The sequence below is a fragment of the Xenopus tropicalis genome, chromosome 2 (assembly GCF_000004195.4).
Source record: "Xenopus tropicalis strain Nigerian chromosome 2, UCB_Xtro_10.0, whole genome shotgun sequence".
Classification (NCBI taxonomy): Eukaryota; Metazoa; Chordata; class Amphibia; order Anura; family Pipidae; genus Xenopus; species Xenopus tropicalis.
Window position 1 is genome coordinate 55,454,584 of NC_030678.2, and position 22,571 is coordinate 55,477,154.

The window sequence follows — 22,571 nt, forward strand, 5'->3', positions numbered from 1 at the left end:
CATCATTATCGTAAAATACCTACGATCGTACATCTACGTACGATCGATGTCGTTGACTTCCGCTGCTGGCAATCGTGACATGCGCAGAGAACAATCGTTGAAAGACAAATGTCTGACACTCACACCAACTGGCAGATTTTATCGTTAAACGACCAAAATTTTTAAACCTGGCCGATCGATTTTGGGGACGATAATGTCGGCTCGTTTAAGGTGGCCATACACGCACCGATATTATCGTACGAAACCTACGAATCGGTGCGTGTATGGTATGTCAGCGAGCCGACCGATGTCGCAGGAAGCTGCTGAAATCGGTCGGCTCGTCGATCGGCCAGGTTAGAAAATTTTGATCGGGCGCCATAGAAGGCGCCTGACCAAAATTCTCCCTTCAGAGCTGAATCGGCAGAAGGAGGTAGAAATCCTATTGTTTCTACCTCCTTACCTGCCGATTCAGCCCTGAATGGTGTGTGGCGGATCTGACGATGTTTCGTGCGACCGATGGTCGTACGAAACATCGTCGGATCGCTACGTGTATGGCCAGCTTTAGTGGGCCGACGATCGTTCGTACACCACCAACTATACGATAACTTAACGATAGCATCGGATCGTTCGGGAATCGGTCGTTTGTAAGTAAAAAATCGGTCCGTGTATGGCCACCTTTAGTGGCAGGGGATTTCTACAACTATAAAGGGAGCTGACCTCACAGTCCATGCTCCAGTTTCCCCCCCGCCATGGGGTCTGCTCCCTCTATAGTTACGCCACTGTTCCCTCATCATATAATGTTCTGTAAATTCCATTTCTTATTGCTCTCACTTGATTTAGTGCTAGGGGTGTTATTTCATTACCTATTGCTGTATAATGTGCTAGGCATTTGATTGATAGGTTATTTGATATATATATATATATATATATATATATATATATATATATATAGTAATTTAGAGGTTGATAAAAGAAACATGTCCTTTTATGTTTATATAAAACCTGCGCTGTCCTCGCTGACTCCAAGATGTCAATCGGACCACGTTGTTCTAAGAGCTATTTTTAGTAGCCCTGTTTATTCTCACTTGCTAAAAAACCTGTATTATAAACCTGGACCTCACATTCTTTTTAGTGTGTTTACCCAAAAACTACTGGTTTTGAGTAACGTCCCTGTCTGGGTGATTATATTGTGCATGCATAGTAGCCCTATCATTCCACATTTCCTCTTGTATTATAATCATATAAAGTGTATTAAAGAAAACATTTAGAAACAAACATAATTCCATTAAATGCAGAAATTTAATCAAAGAATTATTATACATTACAGAAATGTTGCACATTTATAGGCATGGGAAAACCAAAAACACTTTGCAACAGTCTTAAAAAATGGGTTTTAATGTGATTTTCATGTATGACATGTGTGAGTTACATAGTAAAATGCCTTGTGTAATCATATTCTATGGTTGGTATGACAGCCTGTACAAATTTTAGAAAAATAAGAAGGTACCTGGGGCATCAGTTAAAGAAAATATTTGAGGGTTTTAGCAAAATTCAAAACAAAATATCAGCAAATTGTATGGTTATGACATATATTCCAAAGGACAATGCTCCAGAGGATCCTCCACATGCACATACAAGGGAATTGGACTTTGCATCCCTTCATAAATGGGTCTCGAAAAATGTTTTCAGAACTCGTCATTTCTGTTTTTTTGGGCATATTTATTAAAACTGTAGACCATTTTATGCAATTCAAGAAAAATCAATGGGAAGAATCTCAGAAGATTTCAAGCAAGTGCATGTTTGAGGGTTTTTTTTAAGTTTATTACTGAACTGTTATTAAAATGTTAAAAATGAATGGAAAATAAATGGATTAACATAAATGGAGCAATGCAATTTTCACTATTTTTTCCCCACATGCATGGTGATTATTCCATTTGGGGTTCCTTTTAGATAAGCTTGTGCTCAACTGCTTTCAATTACATTTACAAAAAGCTAAAATCTCCAAAACTCTGCAAAGGGGGACTATTTGAAAAATGAAAATTAACATAAGTTTTGCTTCATGGAAATAAAAGACTTTCTAAATACAGCACACACCAATATAGCAGTGTGTCCATCAAAATCTGACTCCAACAGATTGCTGAGAGGAGAGTAAGTTGATTATTTCACAAACAGTGCGAATGTTGCATTGATTCAATTTAAAAAGTTCTATATTTCGATGAAATGAACATCTTATTGTAATTTAATTTTCACTATAGCTCCTTATTAATGAATGTCTATCGGACAGTTGTTTGAAATTACATTTTCTTTCACCATACATGTGATGTGACCCAGAACATGTGATTTTGTGCTTGCATCCCCTTTAGTTTCAGAACACTGCTCTTGCTTATAGATACTCACCGATTAACATCTGCAAAGCACCTTCAAGACTCTAAGTATTTTTAGTTATTAAAAAAGGATACATGTGTACTCCCAATTCTCCTCCGCCTTCTGCAACAGTCTCAATAATCTTTTTCATGACCTCCGCATGCCTGAAAGAAACAATATTTCCTTAATGTAATCAGTTGGATTGTAGTCCCACATACATCATTAGATAGTGAGAACTACTAAAGCCGGAATTGCACAAGTTATTATTAAAGTTCAGGCTTCTGTGCCACTTCCTAGAGCAGAAACCAATCTTTGTTCATGTATAGCCCCCATTCTGGCAGAGCTTACCTTATGGCTTCTTTCTTCTCTAAACCTTAAAGGGGTTGTTCACCTTTGAGTTAATTTTTAGTATGAAGTAGAGAGTAATATTTCAAGACAATTTGCAATTTGTCTTCATTTTTTATTATTTTTAGTTATTTCACTTTTTGTTCTGCAGCTATCTGGTTGCTAGGGTCCAAATTACTCAAAGCAACCAGGGAGCAGTTTAAATGAGAGACTGCCGGGGGTCACTGCTGGGGTCAGTGACCCCTATTTTAAAGCTGAAACAAGTTAGAATATGGCAAATAGTTACTGTACATAATATAAGTTAACTTAAAGATGAATCACCCCTTTAAATGATGTATGATGCAGAGAGTGATGTTCTGAGACAATTTGCTTTTCGTCTTCATTTTTTATTATTTGTGTTTTTTTAAATTATTTCACTTTTTGTTAAGCAACTCCCCAGTTTGGCATTTCAGCGGTTCTGGTTGCTAGGGTTCAAATTACCAGGAAGTGGTTTGAATGAGAGTCTGATATTGTTATAGGAGAGGATGTGAATAGAAGTGATTTAACTTGAAAATTAGTGAAACATAAAGAGGCAATTTGATATGGGACCTGTTATCCAGAATGCTAATGATTTCCAAATAAGGGGTCTTTCTGTATTTGGATCTCCATACCTAAAGTCTACTAAAAAAATAATTTAAACATTAAATAAACCCAATTGGATTATTTTACCTCCAATAAAGATATGTTTTCTAGGATCAAACACAAGGTACTGTTTTATTATTACATTTATAATTTTTTAAATATTTGAATTATTAGCTTAGAAAGGAGTCTATAGGAGACGGCCTTCCCATAATTCGGAGCTTTCTGGATTAAGAATCCCATCTCTGTACTCCAGATTACCTGCATGGGTGAACTGAACACATAGGAGGTGGGGGAAGATGGGGATGGTTCTCAATCGTCACAGTTTTCTTCACATGGTCTTGACTAATATCTTCATACATGTTTTCTACAGTTAATGGTCGCCGTTGCTGAAATTGTCACAGCAAGAAAAAGATTAAAAATACAATAAAAAGCCAATCACATAACCTATGAACAGAGGTTCTGCATGGTTTCCTTGAGAAGAAGAGTAAGCTAGCTACAAAGAATATTTTCATTTGCCATGTTGCCCAGTCATTTTTGCTGATAATTAAATAATAATAATTGTTTAAATGGTGATATGCTAAACTGCTGCATAGCTTTCCTCACATTTAATACTGTCATGATTTTTATGGTATTCTTTTTACTTCTAAATTACACTGCTTACAGAGCAAATATCTCTGTCACATTTTATTCTTGAAACAAGAAATGTATTTTTTTTAGTTGTAATATTGGTGTGTAGGCGCCAGGAGTCTGAGCTTTCAGAAAGAGCCAGTGCTACACATCAGAACTGCTTTCAGGTAACCTATTGTTTCTCCTATTCCCATGTAACTGGAGGAGTCCCAAGCCGGACTTGGATTTCTTACTAAGAGTGCTATTCTGATATCTACTGGGAGCTGCTATGTTGCTACCTTCCCATTGTTCTGCTGATTGGCTGCTGGGAGGAGGGGGGGGGTAATCACTCCAACTTGCAGCTCAGCAGTAAAGTGTGACTGAAATTTATCAGAGCACAGGTCACATGGTTGTTGCACCCTGGGAAATGAAGAATATGGCAAGCCCCATGTAAAATTTTAAAATTAAAATATAAAAAAAAAATTTTGTGCTTTTTAAAAATGGATTTCAATGCAAGATTCTGCTGGAGAAGCTCTATTAACGGATGAGTTTTAAAAAGAACATGTTTTCCCGTGTCAGTATTCCTTTAATGTCATGTGGTCTGCTTGTTGATCATCACATAAAATGTGGGAACCTACCATGTGTTGCCTCCATTACCCTAAATTTTAGGGTCAAAAATTTTTAAGGAAGAATTAAAATGTAAAAACGAATATCGCTAGAAATTCTGTATTTTATATTGTGAACTCAGTTTTAAGGTTCAGCAGCCCAGTAACATTATTTATCTAGGCCTTAAAAGTGTCAGTGACACTCACATGCTCAGTGCCCCATGGTCTGCTGCTAAGAAGCTAAGCTTAGGGCTTGCCACAAATCATCAAGCAGAAAATGATGTTATATTTGTCACTGAACTGATGTTACAAGGCTTATTGTTATTTTTTTGCAGAATAATGAGAGAGAGACAGAGAGAGAGAAAGAGAGAGACCAACAACACTGGGAATGAAATTGGAACTATTGGAAATGTGTGTGTGTATACGTGTAGTACTACTTTATACTGTATACATATAGGCACACACATATATACTGTACATCTATATATATATAAAATTATATACACAGTATATTGTGGGTGAGTCCCTTAGCTCTTCATTACCTCTTACCTCATCATAGCCAAATAACCAAAGCCTTGGTGTTTGATAATACTTGTCATATGTGATATAAAGGTCATAGGTTCTAGTCTGTAATATGGCATCTTCACCTCCAAGGTCTGCTTTTGGTTTGCAGGCTTCTTTTATTTTGCTAGTGTCCACTGTTGCCTGATTTAAAATAAAAAGTTGCAACTTAAATCTCATGATATTTTGGAAAATGACGAGAGCAACTAAACAAAAATGATTAGGGAAAAGAGACAGGCAGAAATTATGATATGTAGAACTGCTACTAGGCTTCCATGTAGAATACAGATAGAACTTACAGCAATATGATCATATCAGATCATATGAATATGGTACAGTTTGGTGCCCCAAATGTTAGTGCTGCCTAATGAATTATAGGGATGGTGACACCCTAAATTATAATACTGTAGTGTTATCAACATTTCATTATACACACATTATATATATATATATATATATATATATATATATATATATATATATATATATATATATATACATACATACACACATAAAAAAAAATATAATGTATAATTCTTACATCATCATTGTCCAACAATCCACTTTCCTCATAATCTGCAATGAAAAAGATGAACAACACAGATGAACAACTTTTCTACATAAAGCTCTGCGCAAAACTCTAATGCTTCATGGGGACCATTTGTAAAACTGTCACATTTGAGAATGACCCCTACCAATGCTACATATGTTATCTTACTGTTATCTAACATGGGGAGGATATACTGTACAAGTTGTGCTTGCTGTTCTTACACTGTAATAAAAAAAAGGAAATATAGTGCTGTTTGGGTGTTAACAGCTAAAAGTAATACATAAAGGGGGAAATGTAATAAAAGTCATACATGGAAAAAACTGTATACAAGTCTACATTTTAAAATTTTAAAATAGTCTCCATTAGACACTTATCACAATGCTAATTTTAACTGCACATAGCATATTTTCAAAGCTTGCTTAAAAGTAGTGTACTCTGTTGCCTCAAAAAAAGATGTTTTATTACATACACTGCACACTGGTGCAAACAATATATTAATACACCTTCCCTGGTGTATAAGGTCACTAAATACTTTATGTGCTTTTATAGACAGTGGAACTAAGGTTGCCAATGGTGATAAGTGAAACTGCTGCATTTCGATTTGCTGAAAAATTATTAAATGGCAAAATTTTGTCAAATGCATTGTAGTCAGCAGATATTTTTTTCACTGTGTGTTTTTCTTAAATGGCTGTTTTTTCTTATGCCAAATGCATTAAAGTCAATGGGCAGTTTTCTTTGTGTTTTTTTCTCATGTTTTATAGTGTTTTCTTTGAAATGCAAAAAAAAAAAACACAATTTGCCAAATAGCCCTGTGCCAAATACAAATGTATTCTTCTTGGCCATACAGTGACAGAGGCCAACTGCTACTGCATTAACATGTGCAGGAACATACTGCAATGCTTTCTGGCATCTGTCACCATCTGCATGACCTGTCAGATAAACCAAGATGCAGTTTTCAGCTGCATAAGGTCTACTGGTTACGGTAGATAAAAAACACTATAAACTTTGGACACTGCTAATTACAGGGCTCTGGAGCACTTGAGTCCACAAGGTCATGAACACTTGAAAACGTCTTGCCCACATAATTACAAAGTGTGAAGCATTAAAATAAGAATGCATTTTAAAGCTTTTAGTTCTGCCTTTAGATGGCATCATCATGTCAGTCAAACGATGTGGTGTGGGGTAATGCTAAATCGATTGTGGATCAGGTAAAAAGCATTTGTACAATGTGTATGTTTTGAAGAAATTATAAATAAATATATTGGTATATTAATATTATTAAGACAATTACCTTCCATATCAGCAGCTTCGCCTTCATCATCATCATCGTCATCATCAACGGCAATATTACTTGTTGTTTTACCGCAATCCTTAATAGGTAAATTACACAAGGGAAAATGGTGTTCACAAGTTGGACTAAAAGTGAATTACATACAAAGCAGAACAGTAAAAAAAACCCCAACAGGTTAAAGAATAATACAGAGGTAATTTACTTTACAATAGGAGAAGGAGTGCAAAGCAATAAAGGCGCCCCCGGTCTTGCTGCAATCTGCAACTTACACTGCAACCACTCGCTCCCAGGCATCCACGTTGGAATGCTGGCTGGTTTTGACAAGGCAGAGTTACAGCATGCATATGCATATAGAACAGTTACCCCAATACCCCAATGTATGAATAACCCTAACTGGGTATACAGCCTAGAAGCATGTATTGAATAATGAAAACAATTAAAGTATGCTCTTGTGCTACTATGAAGCCCACTTTTGGAGTCCTACTTCTGGCTTGTCCTAATTGTTAGCACTGAACCATGACTTCCATGGTGGCTCCATAGTAGTGCAAGACAATACTTTAACTGTTTCCCCATAACTTAGGGCAGCAGTAGTGCAGAAGCATAGCTTACTCCACCATGGAGGTAGAAATTAAGACTCCAGGTTGTAGTGTCAACTATGAAACTCAATATTCTACAGCAACACTTGAATGCTGCTTGGAGATGGTGAAAGGGCAATATCTAGTTTGCTTAGTGTACAGGCCACAGGAAACCAGCTAGAGTAAGTAAGGGCTGTTACAATAAAATTCAGAGGACTGCCTATTATATGAACCATGTCTGGGATATTATATGCTATATCCGGGGGCTTGCTTGCTTACCCTACCAAGCTGGTGGGATGTGTCTGATCCATGCCAATGTTTGGTGTGTCTATATTTATAAATTTGGCCCTGGCCCTGCTCTTAAGTAAAAATTGTGAGAGATAAGAAAGGTTAAGATGAAGCAAAACAAACCGATTTTGTCTGCTGCTATTTGCTTGAGCTTCAAGGACAATACTGTTGAAATAATGCTAAATATGGGAGGCTTTGCAGAAACTATAGGTAAGTCTATTCCCACTGCTTTCTGACCTTCTATCCACATGCAACTTTCCATACTTTCCTTTTGAAGTATCCTAAAACATGGCATGATTGCAGCAAATAAAGGTGTTTTTCAATTCAAAATACTGCTGAATTCTGCTAGTTTTATAAAGGTTTTGTACAAATCTACAGTTTGCCCAACCTGCCATTTGTCTGCCCAATTTACAGCTAGGTCCTATAGCTACCAGCACTCACTGGAACTTACAGTGCATAGACCAGTTCAAGTCTCTTAAACCCAAAAAGAACCTTGCACTTTGGACAAAAGATTAATGGTATGATATCATATGTATGTTATGATATTTAAAAAAAGTTAATTAAGTGATAATATAACCCTATAAATTACCTGGGTCTCAAGTGTTATTTCTTTCACAGCCTCTGTGACACCAGTCAAACCTTTAACAAGATGAAAAGTGTTTATTTTATTTATTTAGTAGCAAAAAGTGTCTGTTTATTAAACAGGGAGCAGACTGATAGCACAGATACAGCAGAAGAAGCTGGAACTAACCAGACAGAAAAGTAGATGAGAGATTAAGCGGTGTGGTCACATCGATCAGAAAAGGAGCAGAGAGAGAATGAAATAAAGGCACAGACACCCACAATGAGAGTATGGGAGGAAGCACAAATAGGTGAAGAGGGTACAGAGATGTGGGGAGAAGGCTTGGAGATGGGGAAAGAAGTTGGAAAGAGTAAGAGGGGTTTTGTGTTGCAGTGTGAATAAAAAGTGACACATTGGCTTTGTCTTAGGGGCAAATTTACAAAAACATTTCTCTTTTTTTTATTTTAAAATTCGAATAAACTTGTTTCCATGAATGTCTTAGATTTACTAAAAAGTCTAAACTGGAAAAGTCTGCATTGGAAAAGCCGCAGAAACTCTAGAAAAACCAGAATTTTTCCAAGTGGTGAATTTTTTGTATTGTTGAACAAAAAAACAGTGTCAAAAATCTGAAAAGTTTTAAAGCAAAATAAGGATACTCCAGGAAAGGGACATCTGCCATTGACTTCTACATGATCTCAGCAAGTCTTAGCTGGCGAACTGTTGGATTTTTAGCAGTTTGGACACATAGTAAACCTTGGAAAAATTGTGACTTTTATGTTTCCACGGCTTTTACTGCAAAAAATCCGAACTGGAAAAAATATCCAACGGTTAGTAAATGGCCCCCTTAGTTTTACGGTCACTGTTACAATCCAAGATTCATCAGAGCCCAATTAAATAAAATATTGGATAAATCAGAATTCAGCAATATTACTTGTTTAACTGGCCTTTAGAACCAAAAAGCCTTTGCTGGATGTATATTTTTTTAAAAACTTCAGTGCGTTAAAAACAAATGTGACGTATCCAATAAAGCCTTTTCCTGAAAATGTACAGTATCCCATGACCACCATTAAGCTAATAGGCAAAGCACTTTTACAATAATGAAATTAAAAGGTTAGATTTACAGCTATTTAGGAACCAGTCAGATTGCAAGTGTACATATAGCAATCTAAAATCTTTTAGCCAGTCATACACTGCAATTTATTTGTGCCCCACATAACACCCACAAATATTAAAAAATGTAAATATAATTACTATGATGAAATGTGTCTACCCAGCCTCCATCTCCATCATCTTCTTCTATAATGGCTTCTTGTTCATCTGAATACTCCATCTGTTTGCATCTTTTGTAGCATGGCACTAGAGGAATAAGTTGATGTAACTAGGAAGCCATATCTGACGCACATTTTTTTGTATAGAATATGAATAAAATTAGAGCCAAACAGCAGATGGTGCTAAGAAATAGCATATATTACCTATAATAACTGCTTACAAATCATAAAATAAACATTTAAAGGGGTGGTTCACCTTCGGGTTAATTTTAGCATGTTATAGTATGGCCTGTTCTTAGCAGCTTTTCCACTGGTCTTCATTTTTTATAGTTTTTAAATAATTTGCCTTGCTCTTCTGACAACTTTCAAATGGGGGTCACTGACCCCAGCTGCCAAGAAACTATTGCTCCATGGGGCTACAATTTTATTTTTACTGTTGCTTTTTATTACTTGTCTTTCTATTTAGGTCCTCTCCTATTCATTTTCCTCTCACTCTTTCAAATCACTGCCTGGTTGCTTGGTTAAATTGGACCCTGGCAACCAGATAGCTGATGAAATTCCAAGCTGGAGAGCTGCTAAACAAAAGCTAAATAATTAAAAAAAATGCAAAAATGCAAAAAAAAATTAAGACCAAATGCAAACTGTATTAGAATAGTACTCTCTACATAATACTAAACTAATACAAAGGCGAACAACTCCTTTAAAGAACAGTTAAGCTTAAATGCTGCACCTAATGTTTTGGCCTTCCGTACCAGTCTAACAGCCCTGTAGCACTGAAGATCTATGTCTCCAAATTACTCCAGAAACACTCCATCATCTTCTCTGCTAAAGCATAGTACATTCTATGCTTAGGAACAATATTACAATATACAGTATAACTATATATACTCAATGATGACCAATGAATTAGATTCACATTATATGGCAGCAATGGAATCAATAATAAACAGCACTGTAGCATCAGCTTCTATGATACAGTGGCTTGCAAAAGTATTCGGCCCCCTTGAACTTTTCCACATTTTGTCACATTACAGCCACAAACATGAATCAATTTCATTGGAATTCCACGTGAAAGACCAATACAAAGTGGTGTACACGTGAGAAGTGGAACGAAAATCATACATGATTCCAAACATTTTTTACAAATAAATAACTGCAAAGTGGGGTGTGCGTAATTATTCAGCCCCCTTTGGTCTGAGTGCAGTCAGTTGCCCATAGACATTGCCTGATGAGTGCTAATGACTAAATAGAGTGCACCTGTGTGTAATCTAATGTCAGTACAAATACAGCTGCTCTGTGACGGCCTCAGAGGTTGTCTAAGAGAATATTCGGAGCAACAACACCATGAAGTCCAAAGAACACACCAGACAGGTCAGGGATAAAGTTATTGAGAAATTTAAAGCAGGCTTAGGCTACAAAAAGATTTCCAAAGCCTTGAACATCTCACGGAGCACTGTTCAAGCGATCATTCAGAAATGGAAGTGGAAAAATGGAGTATGGCACAACTGTAAACCTACCAAGACAGGTCGTCCACCTAAACTCACAGGCCGAACAAGGAGAGCGCTGATCAGAAATGCAGCCAAGAGGCCCATGGTGACTCTGGACGAGCTGCAGAGATCTACAGCTCAGGTGGGGGAATCTGTCCATAGGACAACTATTAGTCGTGCACTGCACAAAGTTGGCCTTTATGGAAGAGTGGCAAGAAGAAAGCCATTGTTAACAGAAAACCATAAGAAGTCCTGTTTGCAGTTTGCCACAAGCCATGTGGGGGACACAGCAAACATGTGGAAGAAGGTGCTCTGGTCAGATGAGACCAAAATGGAACTTTTTGGCCAAAATGCAAAACGCTATGTGTGGCGGAAAACTAACACTGCACATCACTCTGAACACACCATCCCCACTGTCAAATATGGTGGTGGCAGCATCATGCTCTGGGGGTGCTTCTCTTCAGCAGGGACAGGGAAGCTGGTCAGAGTTGATGGGAAGATGGATGGAGCCAAATACAGGGCAATCTTGGAAGAAAACCTCTTGGAGTCTGCAAAAGACTTGAGACTGAGGCGGAGGTTCACCTTCCAGCAGGACAACAACTCTAAACATAAAGCCAGGGCAAAAATGGAATGGTTTAAAACAAAACATATCCATGTGTTAGAATGGCCCAGTCAAAGTCCAGATCTAAATCCAATCGAGAATCTGTGGCAAGATCTGAAAACTGCTGTTCACAAATGCTGTCCATCTAATCTGACTGAGCTGGAGCTGTTTTGCAAAGAAGAATGGGCAAGGATTTCAGTCTCTAGATGTGCAAAGCTGGTAGAGACATACCCTAAAAGCCTGGCAGCTGTAATTGCAGCAAAAGGTGGTTCTACAAAGTATTGACTCAGGGGGCTGAATAATTACGCACGCCCCACTTTGCAGTTATTTATTTGTAAAAAATGTTTGGAATCATTTATGATTTTCGTTCCACTTCTCACGTGTACACCACTTTGAATTGGTCTTTCACGTGGAATTCCAATAACATTGATTCATGTTTGTGGCTGTAATGTGACAAAATGTGGAAAAGTTCAAGGGGGCCGAATACTTTTGCAAGCCACTGTATATGAAAACCATAAGTAGACAGGCCATCCAAAAGAACCAGATATTGAAATAAATGTTATCTTGTCTTTGAATGTTTTTATTCCTCCAGGTCCATAATGTACAGTACATAGTAGTGGCCAATGGACTTGCTTAGCCATCTTCAAAACTTTTCATCAGTTATCTAAGCAGTTTCTTCTATACTTCAAGTTGAATAAAAGGAAAGGTTCAATCGATGGGGGGGGTGTCAAATGTTAGGCACCCCCACAGTGATTGCACCTGGACTGGTGCCCCTGTTAGCAGAAGACTGCACCTGCCCGGTACTTGCAAGAAGCGATCCTCTTCCTGCGCAATATAGCAAAAAGCTGGTTCTCACTGAGCATGCTTCTCCCCTGGGATTTTTAAGGGCGGAAGAAGATTACTTGCTTGCAAGTACCCCAGGCCAGTGTAGTTTTCTGCTAACAGAAGCACTGGCCCAGGGTATCAGGTAAGATGTCCAGAATATTCAGCAAGTCCACTTGAATTTGATTTACCACTACTAATTACTGCAATGTTACCTCAATAGGAAAAAACAAACCCGTACCATTTTTTGTCATTAAAAATTGTTTATCATTTGGTAAGTAAGGCTTTATTTTCGATTCTTCACCAGCTGACCTGAAGAGAAAAATTACAGAAATTAATCAGCAAAATCAATATAAACTAATTCTAGATAAGATGATGATATCCAAATATAGCATTAGTAGTAAGCAGCATCAATAAAAGTATTATGCAATCATGGTTCAAACAAATTAATTACTTAATGGGCTCTTTTATTATCTTTCATACAGTTCAAAGCCTAATTCTGTTATACAACTTCTCACTACAACAATAAATACAGTTCATCAGCATCAGACAGTGTGCCACTGTGCCATAGCACTAAATGTCTCTTTCCCATTTCTGATCTGTTTCCGAAGTTGCCTGCAGAAGGAAACTTTGTGAGTCTTTCCATCAGCAACTTATTGTTGCCAGTGGAAAAGAATTTTGCAGTCGCCCGCGATAGCAGAGATCTATCGCAGGTGACTGAACCACTCAGTGGGTCCTTAACCTTACACAGCAGTTGTTTGATACTCAGATCAGAAACAGGAAAGAGATACTAAGGGCTCTGGCACACAAGGGAGTTTAGTCGCCTGCGACAAATCTCCCTTGTTGCGGGCGACTAAACCTCCCGATATGACATCCCACCGGTGAAAATGTAAATCGCCGGTGGGATGGCATAAGCGTCAGCGCGATTTGCGGAAATCGCCTGAAGAGGCAACTTCGGAGATTGCACCGCCGCGTATGCCATCATATCTGGGAGATTAGTCGACCGCAACAATGTAATATTTTCATTTTACTTTTATTGCATTGCGACTTTTATTTGTGCATTGTTGCAATCTGAAACCTACCGTCACAAGAAATGGAAAGGGTTCGCTAACAGTATATTTTTGTTGTGCAAATGCAAAATTTGATGCAAAGCACCATTTTGGTTTAATAAATATAGCCCAGAAACACTGCATGAGTTTTTATTTGCCTCTCTAACTTAACATAATGGCTGCTGCTAATTTAAAACTTTTTTTCAGTGTCTTGTACTCTGTCCCGAACTGCAAGTTGCCTTCCCCCTTTTGTTTGTCTGCCATGTGTAATGATTTGTGGCCCTGTTAAGAAAGCATGATCATTTCCAGGGTACTTTTTATATATTAACACTACAGTATTTACTTTCTCTAAGTCTTTGAAAAAATCTGCATTTGTGGTAGCACAACGTACATATTTTAGCAAGATTAAAGCTAGTAGAACAGCATCATGAGAACAGTTTAGGGTTTCTCCCTTCCCAGATAAGCAAATAGAGAAAGATTATCATTAAGCATATCCCACAGGCAGAATCGATTCAATTACAACTCCCTATGCCAAAAATGTTACAGGTTCCAGTGGTTAGAATGGGCCAGTATATTAAACCAGCTGCAATCAAAATAGACAAAATGATTCCAACAACTTCAGTTTTTGCCTACTATTTGTAATGAAGAGGGGCAGCTGCGGAGCAATGACTAAGATTCTTTCCAGTTTTCTTAACTATGGTGAAAGTGGGTTTGAGTTAACTGGCCATGATCAAGCAGCAAGTAAAACATGTCGGAAGATGTAGCAATAATATGGTGAGAGCAGGCCTTTGCAACTGCCACATTACACACAGCTGTGCACCCTGAGTTGTGCAACTCCTTGTGTGTGTTGCAAGCAGAAATGTTGAGATCTGCCCATACCTTTAGGGGAACTTAACATGAATGGGAAACCAGGTCCACATTTGTAACTGTATTATTATAATATTATACGTGCCTTAGATTTGTGTATAACAGACCCAGCCAAATATTTTTTTATGGATTATACGAATTACCCTAAACCATGAAAAATTAACAATTTATTAAGCATAAACACCACGAACATTAATACTAAATTTTACCATGTAAAAGCTTTTGAGTTCATATAGAAGTCAATGGGAGCTGTCCTAGGCAAACTGTAACAATGTTTATTTAATTTGTGGTTTAGGAGGTTTTCATAATTTTTTTATTTGTAAGTGCACATATATTCTTATTCAGGTTTTTTATTGTTAGTGCTTTTTAGATTGGGCCACTGATTTACATTAGGGCCAAAGTCACCAACACCAGGTTGCTGCCATGACCTCTCCACACCATACCAAGCCCAAGTGACAGGACGGTACTGGTTTACTGACTTGAGCTTACCCAGCCCCCTTGTATTACACCAAAAAAGGAGTGGGGTGGGCATATGTATATAAATCATTGCAGTAGTGCAGGTTCGGTTACTGTGGGTTGAATATTTTTTGACCAGCACATCACTAGTAGAGTGGAAAGAGAGGAAAAATAACAGTTAAAATAATTATTTATCAGAACAGATTGTAAGGAATGAAACAATGACAGTTTAGTGAATAGTGTGTTTCTATCTGAGAGAGATAAATATTAAACTTTGTTTTTAAAGGATTTATGTGTAACCTTTACTAGTGTGTCTGCTGCATATCTTACTATCCTCTAATATTTTACTTCTTTTTACAGTGAGAGCTGGGCAGAAAAAATAAAGTTATTTGTTGTGCTGTGCCAAGGTTAAACTTACCATTGCCAAGTAGGACAGTGGTGGACTAAATGATCTCCAGCTGCCAAAAACTGTTGAGAAAAATGTAAAATGCAGTTTCAAAAACATACAAATGTTTCCGTTAAAGCACAGATGCTAACTAAATGTAGCACTGCTGAACATATCTCATCAAAAGACACATAGGAAATATAAATATGTTCTATTCATTCCTTTGGGATTTTAAGAAGTGTATTTATCAGTTGATGAACCCTAACTTTCACCCATTGATAACAGTATATTAACAGTTTTAAAACACAAATTACAGTACAATTTTGAAGAATACACCAAAACCAATTTCTTCACTGTGTACATGTTCACTTTTGATCAGTCTGCTAAAAGTTAGCACCAGTGTTAAATCTGTCCCATTCCTTAGGATTTTTCTGATTTAAGGCACACTATGGGGCTGATTCACTAAAGGTTGATAAAACGAGCGCTATTTATAGCATGCGTTAAAAATGTTATTGCTTCTTATTTTTTGCAACTTAACGCTTGATTCACTAAAAGGACAGGCGTCATAATTACAATGTGATGTTCTTTGCATTATTTAACTCTCGATGAACGTTTTTCTTGCATTATTTCCCGCTGCGAGCGATATATTTCGTGCTATATTAGCACATGATTTTACACACGTAACCATTACTTTCGGAAAACTACAGTTCTGAAAATTACCATTTCCCTGAAAACTGGAGGATGCATCACTCTAGGGCCAACACATACTTGAAAAAATCCCACTGCAAAGTCCATGTTGTGTTGCCAAAAGCTCACTAACCACAATTTTCTTTAAGTACCGCCTGCCCCAAGTAGGTGTTAATCCTCGCACAGACTAATGCGATATTTAGCGCATTTAACGCTTCATATGTGTTTGTGAATCATGCATTGGTATTATTTCTATGCGAAAATTAATGCAATGCGAGGTAAATAACGCATTGCGAAATGACTTTGATGAATCAGGACTTAATTATCGCATGCTTTTTAACCCAAAAAAGCATGCGATAAGCGTTATCGACCTTTAATGAATCAGCCCCTTACTCTCTTATAACCTTCTACCACTTTTACCTGTAAAGCCTATGGCACATGGATATTTAATCACTGAGATAAGCTCATGGAGAATGGTGGTGGTCAATTTGCCCTTAATTGCCTGTCTTGGCCTCCTACAGCAAAACACGGCGAAATGCTCTGCCAATGGCAACTGCTCAGAAACACTGTGTGCTATAGACCTCAGAATACTATGTTGCTTACCTGTTCTCAGTACATACTAAAACTTAAGTGCTCCCTGCATATGCATGTTATAAAGGTATGCCTCTTGCTACTAATACAAGGACAATTTCTCAAGCAAGGTTAGCCCTGAGAATGACTGTGACGAATATATATAGATGTTACTTTCTATATAGGATAAAAAAAAGAAGGGAAAGGGAAACAAAAACAACAATGTGATCTATATATCTGGTGAAAGTCTAAGGGGCTGATTTACTAAGACACGAATTCGAATCCGAATTGGAAAAATTCCGATTGGAAAACGAACATTTTGCGACTTTTTCGTATTTTTTGCGATTTTTTCGGCACCTTTACGACTTTTCGGAAATTGTCGCGACTTTTTCGTTACCAATACGATTTGCGCGAAAAAACGTGAGTTTTTCGTAGCCATTACGATTCGCTCGTATCTTGTCGCGACTTTTTCGTATTGAGCGCTTGTAAGTGGCGGGCGAAACTTTCAGACTTAGCATGATTTTGGAAGCCTCCCATAGGAGTCAATGGCACCCTGCAGCTCCAACCTGGCCCAAGAAAAGTCACCATACTGAAGCTTGAATGAATCCGAACGCTACGAAAAAAAATCGCAAAATTTTGCGCAACTTTCGGAATGGCTACGAAAAAGGCGCGACTTTTCGCGCAAGTTTTAACGCTACGAAAAAATCGCCAGATTTTGCGCAACATTCGGAATGGCAACGAAAAAGTCGTGATAATTTTCTGAAAAATCGCCAAATACCGATCATTAAAAAAAAAAACGCAATCGGACGCATTCAGCCCGTTCGTGGGTAAGTAAATGTGCCCCTTTATGTAGATTATATAAGTCAATAACAGGCTAAAAAAATTATAACAGTTTTAGGCTATTACTGAAGTAATTTGGGATATTTAGGATTTTATACATATATGCTTCAGAAAGAAAGGAGAAACAATCAATTCCATTAAATTCTATTCAGCACTTCCTAGATGTTACTGCTCTCCTCACATCCCCCCTTCCAACTCATAGGCTATAATTGTGAAGCCTCTGTATGGGCATGGGCATTATGTCCCCCATTTTGGTGCCTACAAAAGATTTTACGGATGCTTTAAAAACAGCAAAGCTAATTCTGCTAATTCATTTGGGTACCCTATGTGAAAAACAAGTAGTAAAGCTTTTTATCTAAAACTGACCCCTGCAGCTTTAACACTGTAGATGCAATTTCAAATAACAGCACACAATATGAGGAAGGCAAATATGCATTACAGGTTGCTCAACATTACAGTGGAGTCCAGAAAAATGTTATCCATGCTCATTTAGGGCAATGGTTTCTCAATAGCCTTACTTTGAAATTCAAAGAGAGCACTGGAGTTCCTCTATGTGGGCAGTGATTAAGCAAGCTCGGAAAAACGGCTTCCTCTATGAAAACCACAAAACTCAAACAGATCTCTACATACATACATACATTCAAAAATACACAACATTTCAACTCAATTTTTCAGTATTTTCCTTTTTTATTAGTTTGTAAACTACATTTGTAATATTTTTGAGGATTTTTTTAAACGAAACACCTGAAAAACATGGAGCATAACTGAAAGAAACATCTTTTCATATATCACTTAAAAAATCTGGCTATATGTAGCTCCACCATGCAATGACCAGGATATATAGTGAGCCATAGCTACATTAAGCTTATTTTAAGCCACTGGAACTTTTCAGAGATGCAACTTACATTTGGAACATAAAAATAAATAACTGTAAGGGAATATATGATGGCATAATTTACATAATAAAATCATAAATACCATACATATATGCAGCTTGTTTAGTGCTAATCATGGAATATCTGTTATTCTTTAAACTCTCCCATTATCCTGTGACTATATACCGCTTTATAATACTTAGCAATATCTTAGCTGCTGCTGACCTGCATTGCCTGCTACTGTTTACTGTAGGCCCTTCTCCATAAAGGACTCGCCTACGTAACACCAAGGACCAATAACACCAAAAATCTAAAAGAGTTTTCTATACATTTAACTATGATGTGCTATTACCCTTCACTTGTACAACTGTGTGTGTGCGCTTCAAATACTTAAATATAATTTATGTAAATAAGATGCTAGTTTTTAGCAAGTAAACAAAATAAGCACAGAAAAATACAATTGTTCTTACACAGGGTCAAATGTAATTATCTTGGCTCTGTACATAGCTATAGAATAAAAAACAATTAAAACAGGAGATTTGTTGCCAAGAAATAGTTTGTAGGTACTGGATGCACAGAAATAAATTTAACATGTAAAAAATATGTGGTCTGGTGAAAACTGAAAAAGCTCTCTGACTACTCATGAGTGTATTCTAGGTGCTGTATTACATGCTGACCAGCTATTTAAGTAAAACGTCTGCATTACTATGGTGCAAGTTCTGCAGCAATGGATTTTTTGTATAGTATATATTGAGGCAAAAAATGTATTCTTTTCAGAGTCCTCTGTAGTTAAAATATTTACATTTTAGAATGAACTTCTACCTAGTGTATTATAGGCTTTACAGATATAAACAATAATAAAATAAGTCTTTTTTTTGTTTAGCACACGCTATTTGTTTTAAGCTCAAAATCACACTTTCTCGGGTGTCTCAAAGTCAAACACTAAAACTGGCAGTTAAAAGACTAATATTCTATAGTATATTTATAAGAAAAGTGATGCATAAATAATACTGCTCTTGAAACAAAACCGTGTAAATGGGTATTGGGATTTACGCATAGCTGAAATGCTGCCCACCTCTTCTGGAGTGATGACACCAGTCTCCTTAAATTTTGATTCCTGCAAAAGATAGAAGTATTTATTATATTATATGATTATATTACAGGTATAGGATCTATTATGTAAAATGACTGGGGTCTGGGGATTTCCAAATATTGTTCTGTCATTTGGATCTCAGTATATTTAGTCTGCTAAAAATAATTTCAACATTAAATAAATCTGAAAGGAATGATGTGCCACCAATACGGATTCGTGCAGCTCAATTACCATCAAGTACAATGTATTGTTAAATTATTACAGAGAAAAAGTAAACTGTAAAAAAATACAATTATTTGCTTCAAATCAAGTATATGAGAGTTGATCTTTTTATTATTTGTAACCTTCTGGTAATGGGATTATGTATAATTGATCCCATACCTTTACAGACACATGTGCAAAAATACAGCAAGAACATAACCCTGAATAGTGTACACCTCCTTACAATGCAGTCTTTATGGGGTTTATCAAAATGGGTTCCTGATCACAAGTGATTTTTTTTATATCATTTTATAGGGCAAGGGAAGATATTTTTAATTGTGCATACACATTAAGGGCCTAATTATAAAGAAGTGACTTTAGTTCTACATCAAAAAAGAAAATTGTAAAGTCACAATAGGTACTAATCAATACAAAATTGCTTTATTTGCAGATGATGATTTACTTACACTGACTAAGCCACACATTTCACTTCCAAACTTACATCAGACCCTAAATAACTTTAGCAAACTTAAAGGGTATAAACTTAAGGTCACAAAAATGGAAGCTCTTCCATAAAATAACTTAAATAAACCCTTATCCACCCTAAAAACTAACTTCATATATAAGTGGAAAACTGAATCCTTAATGTATTTAGGCACACAAAATTTCAGCTAACTAAAGCCAATTATAAGATCTTTACTTTAAACCTTCTGAATGCTCCAGAAGTGGTCAAAATATACTATCTCAATGCTAGGGAGAGTAGCAGCTATAAACATGAGCATATTACCTAAATATCTTTATTTATTTGAGACTCTCCCGTTTGCAATCTCTCCTGCCACACTTAAAACTACACAAACAATACTTCCCATTATCATTTTGTGGCAACGCCGACATCTCATATCTAAATCAGTAATGATGAAAGCAATCAGATGGGGGGGCCTGGGAACCCCCAATTTACAAAAGTACTATGAGGCAGCACAGTTAAGACAGATATTAACTTGGTCTCACTAGTCAAATTGAAAATAAAATAGTAAAGGATTGCCATCTGAATACCCTAATATGGTCTCTGACCTGACTATACAATACTATAAAATAGTATTTATGGGAAATAAGCTTTGGCATTGCTGATATGCATTATATTTTATGTGATATTTTGTTTTTTCAAAATCCTAATTAAATTTAAGTTACAAAAAAAAAATCAGTATTTTAAAATCAGAAAGAGGCACACAGACCTTAAGCCAGTGATCCCCAACCAGTGGCGCAGGGGAAACATGTTGCTCGCCAACTCCGTGTATAACCAGGTAGTTATTTTTGATTTCCTGACTTGGTGGCAAGTTTTGGTTGAATAAAAACAAGATTTACTACCAAATAAAGCCCCCTGTAAGCTGATAGTGTGCATAGAGGCTACCTAATAACCAATCTTAGCCCTTATTTGGCCCCTCCATGAACTTTTATGATCATGGCCATGTGTTGCTCTCCAAGACTTTTTACATTTGACTGTGGCTCACGAGTAAGAAAGATTGGGGACCCAACTTAAGCCAAACCCACTTTAGACCACATTAAGTTTTAGAACCATTTTTAAATACATAATGCAGTCTTTCAGGTCCATAGTAACCAGTGATGTGCAAAATCTGCTCCAATTAGTGATCGCCACCATCCTTTACTATCCAATACCATTTCTGACCCCATCAAGTCACTTGAACTTTCCCACCTCTTCCCCCAGCCTTCCACTATTACAAGAGCTCTAGTGCTTCCTGATAATGATCACCAGATAAAAGGAAGGCAGAGCTTCTCACTAGATTGGCAGTGTAACAAAACACTATGTTACATGCTTTTTGGTACATGTTCCAGACGATCCTACATACCATGTATATTGTTCAGATATACGACTAAAGATTTTAACTGACAATACACCATAATGATAATTTCTAAACAGAACAATAGAACAGGCAAGCACTCCAGATCTCCCAAAAAGTAGATGTAAAGCTCAGGTATCAGTAAAATCCAAAAAGTTTTATTTTCAAATACACATAAATGCTAATAAAATGTGTTTAGTGATGTCATCAGTTATAATTTGTGTTTAGTGATGTCATTTGTGTCACATTACTCACTGAAACTTGTGTATTAAAATAAATAATGTACCCCGTCATAAAATATATCAATATTAAAAGTCACCTCAGACTTCCATGACCTGTATAAAAGCACTCAGCCTTTGGCCTTTATATGATCATGTAACTCCTTGGTGACTGTACACTATCCTTATATTTTACAATAGGGGAAACATTATTCCCTATATAAAAATTGTCTGATTGCCAATGTTTGGGGTCAAGGTTTATTGTTACATAGTTACATAGTTACATAGGGTTGAAAAAAGACCAGTGTCCATCAAGTTGAACCCATCCAAGTAAACCCAGCACACCTAACCCACACCTACCCATCTATACACTCACATACATAAACTATAAATACAACCACTAGTACTAACTGTAGATATTAGTATCACAATAGCCTTGGATATTCTGATTGTTCAAGAATACATAGGTATTGCTGTTTTTCAGAATGTAAAGGATTTGCTGGGAGGAATACTGTAGCCAGCTGATATGTAGCATCATCACACAGTACAGAGTAGTACAAACCTTCAGTACAGGTGTCAGATACTCGGCCACCTCCAGCGCTTTGCCCTTCACCGTGTTAATAACGCTCTGCATGACTCCTTTTCACCTAGCCGGGTCTAAAGACAGAAAACAGAACAGATCAGTAGCGATCCATCATCCGGGTTACACTTTCGCTTTACGCACCCCCACTTTACAGGTTCCCTGGTGTTTGACAAACACTGAAAGAAACTTCAGACGAGAAGCGCATCTGTCGCTATGGCAACGCCCCGGCTCTTTCCTAGCCCATTTACTATTCTCACCTGCACCCAGGGTCTCCGGTGGTACTCCTGAATCTTCCTGGCCACACCCACCTCCTTCTTCACCACTAATCACGTGGGAGTATAGCCCGGAAACAGCTGCTGCGCAGGC

General features: G+C 37.1%; 1 protein-coding gene across 1 annotated transcript; it reads right to left on the reverse strand.

Annotated features, from left to right (window-relative positions):
• Window positions 1-1,259: 1,259 nt before the first annotated feature.
• atg3 (autophagy related 3) lies at window positions 1,260-22,481 on the reverse strand. The gene is made up of 13 exons (NM_001011420.1): window positions 22,463-22,481; window positions 22,185-22,279; window positions 19,330-19,371; window positions 15,316-15,365; window positions 12,767-12,837; window positions 9,599-9,703; window positions 8,375-8,424; window positions 6,923-7,001; window positions 5,623-5,657; window positions 5,070-5,225; window positions 3,568-3,695; window positions 2,439-2,507; window positions 1,260-1,486 (listed from the first exon to the last, which is right to left on the reverse strand). Exons 2-13 carry the CDS (start codon window positions 22,254-22,256, stop codon window positions 1,405-1,407), a joined length of 939 nt encoding a protein of 312 aa, NP_001011420.1. The 5' UTR covers window positions 22,257-22,279; window positions 22,463-22,481; the 3' UTR covers window positions 1,260-1,404.
• Window positions 22,482-22,571: the final 90 nt, after the last annotated feature.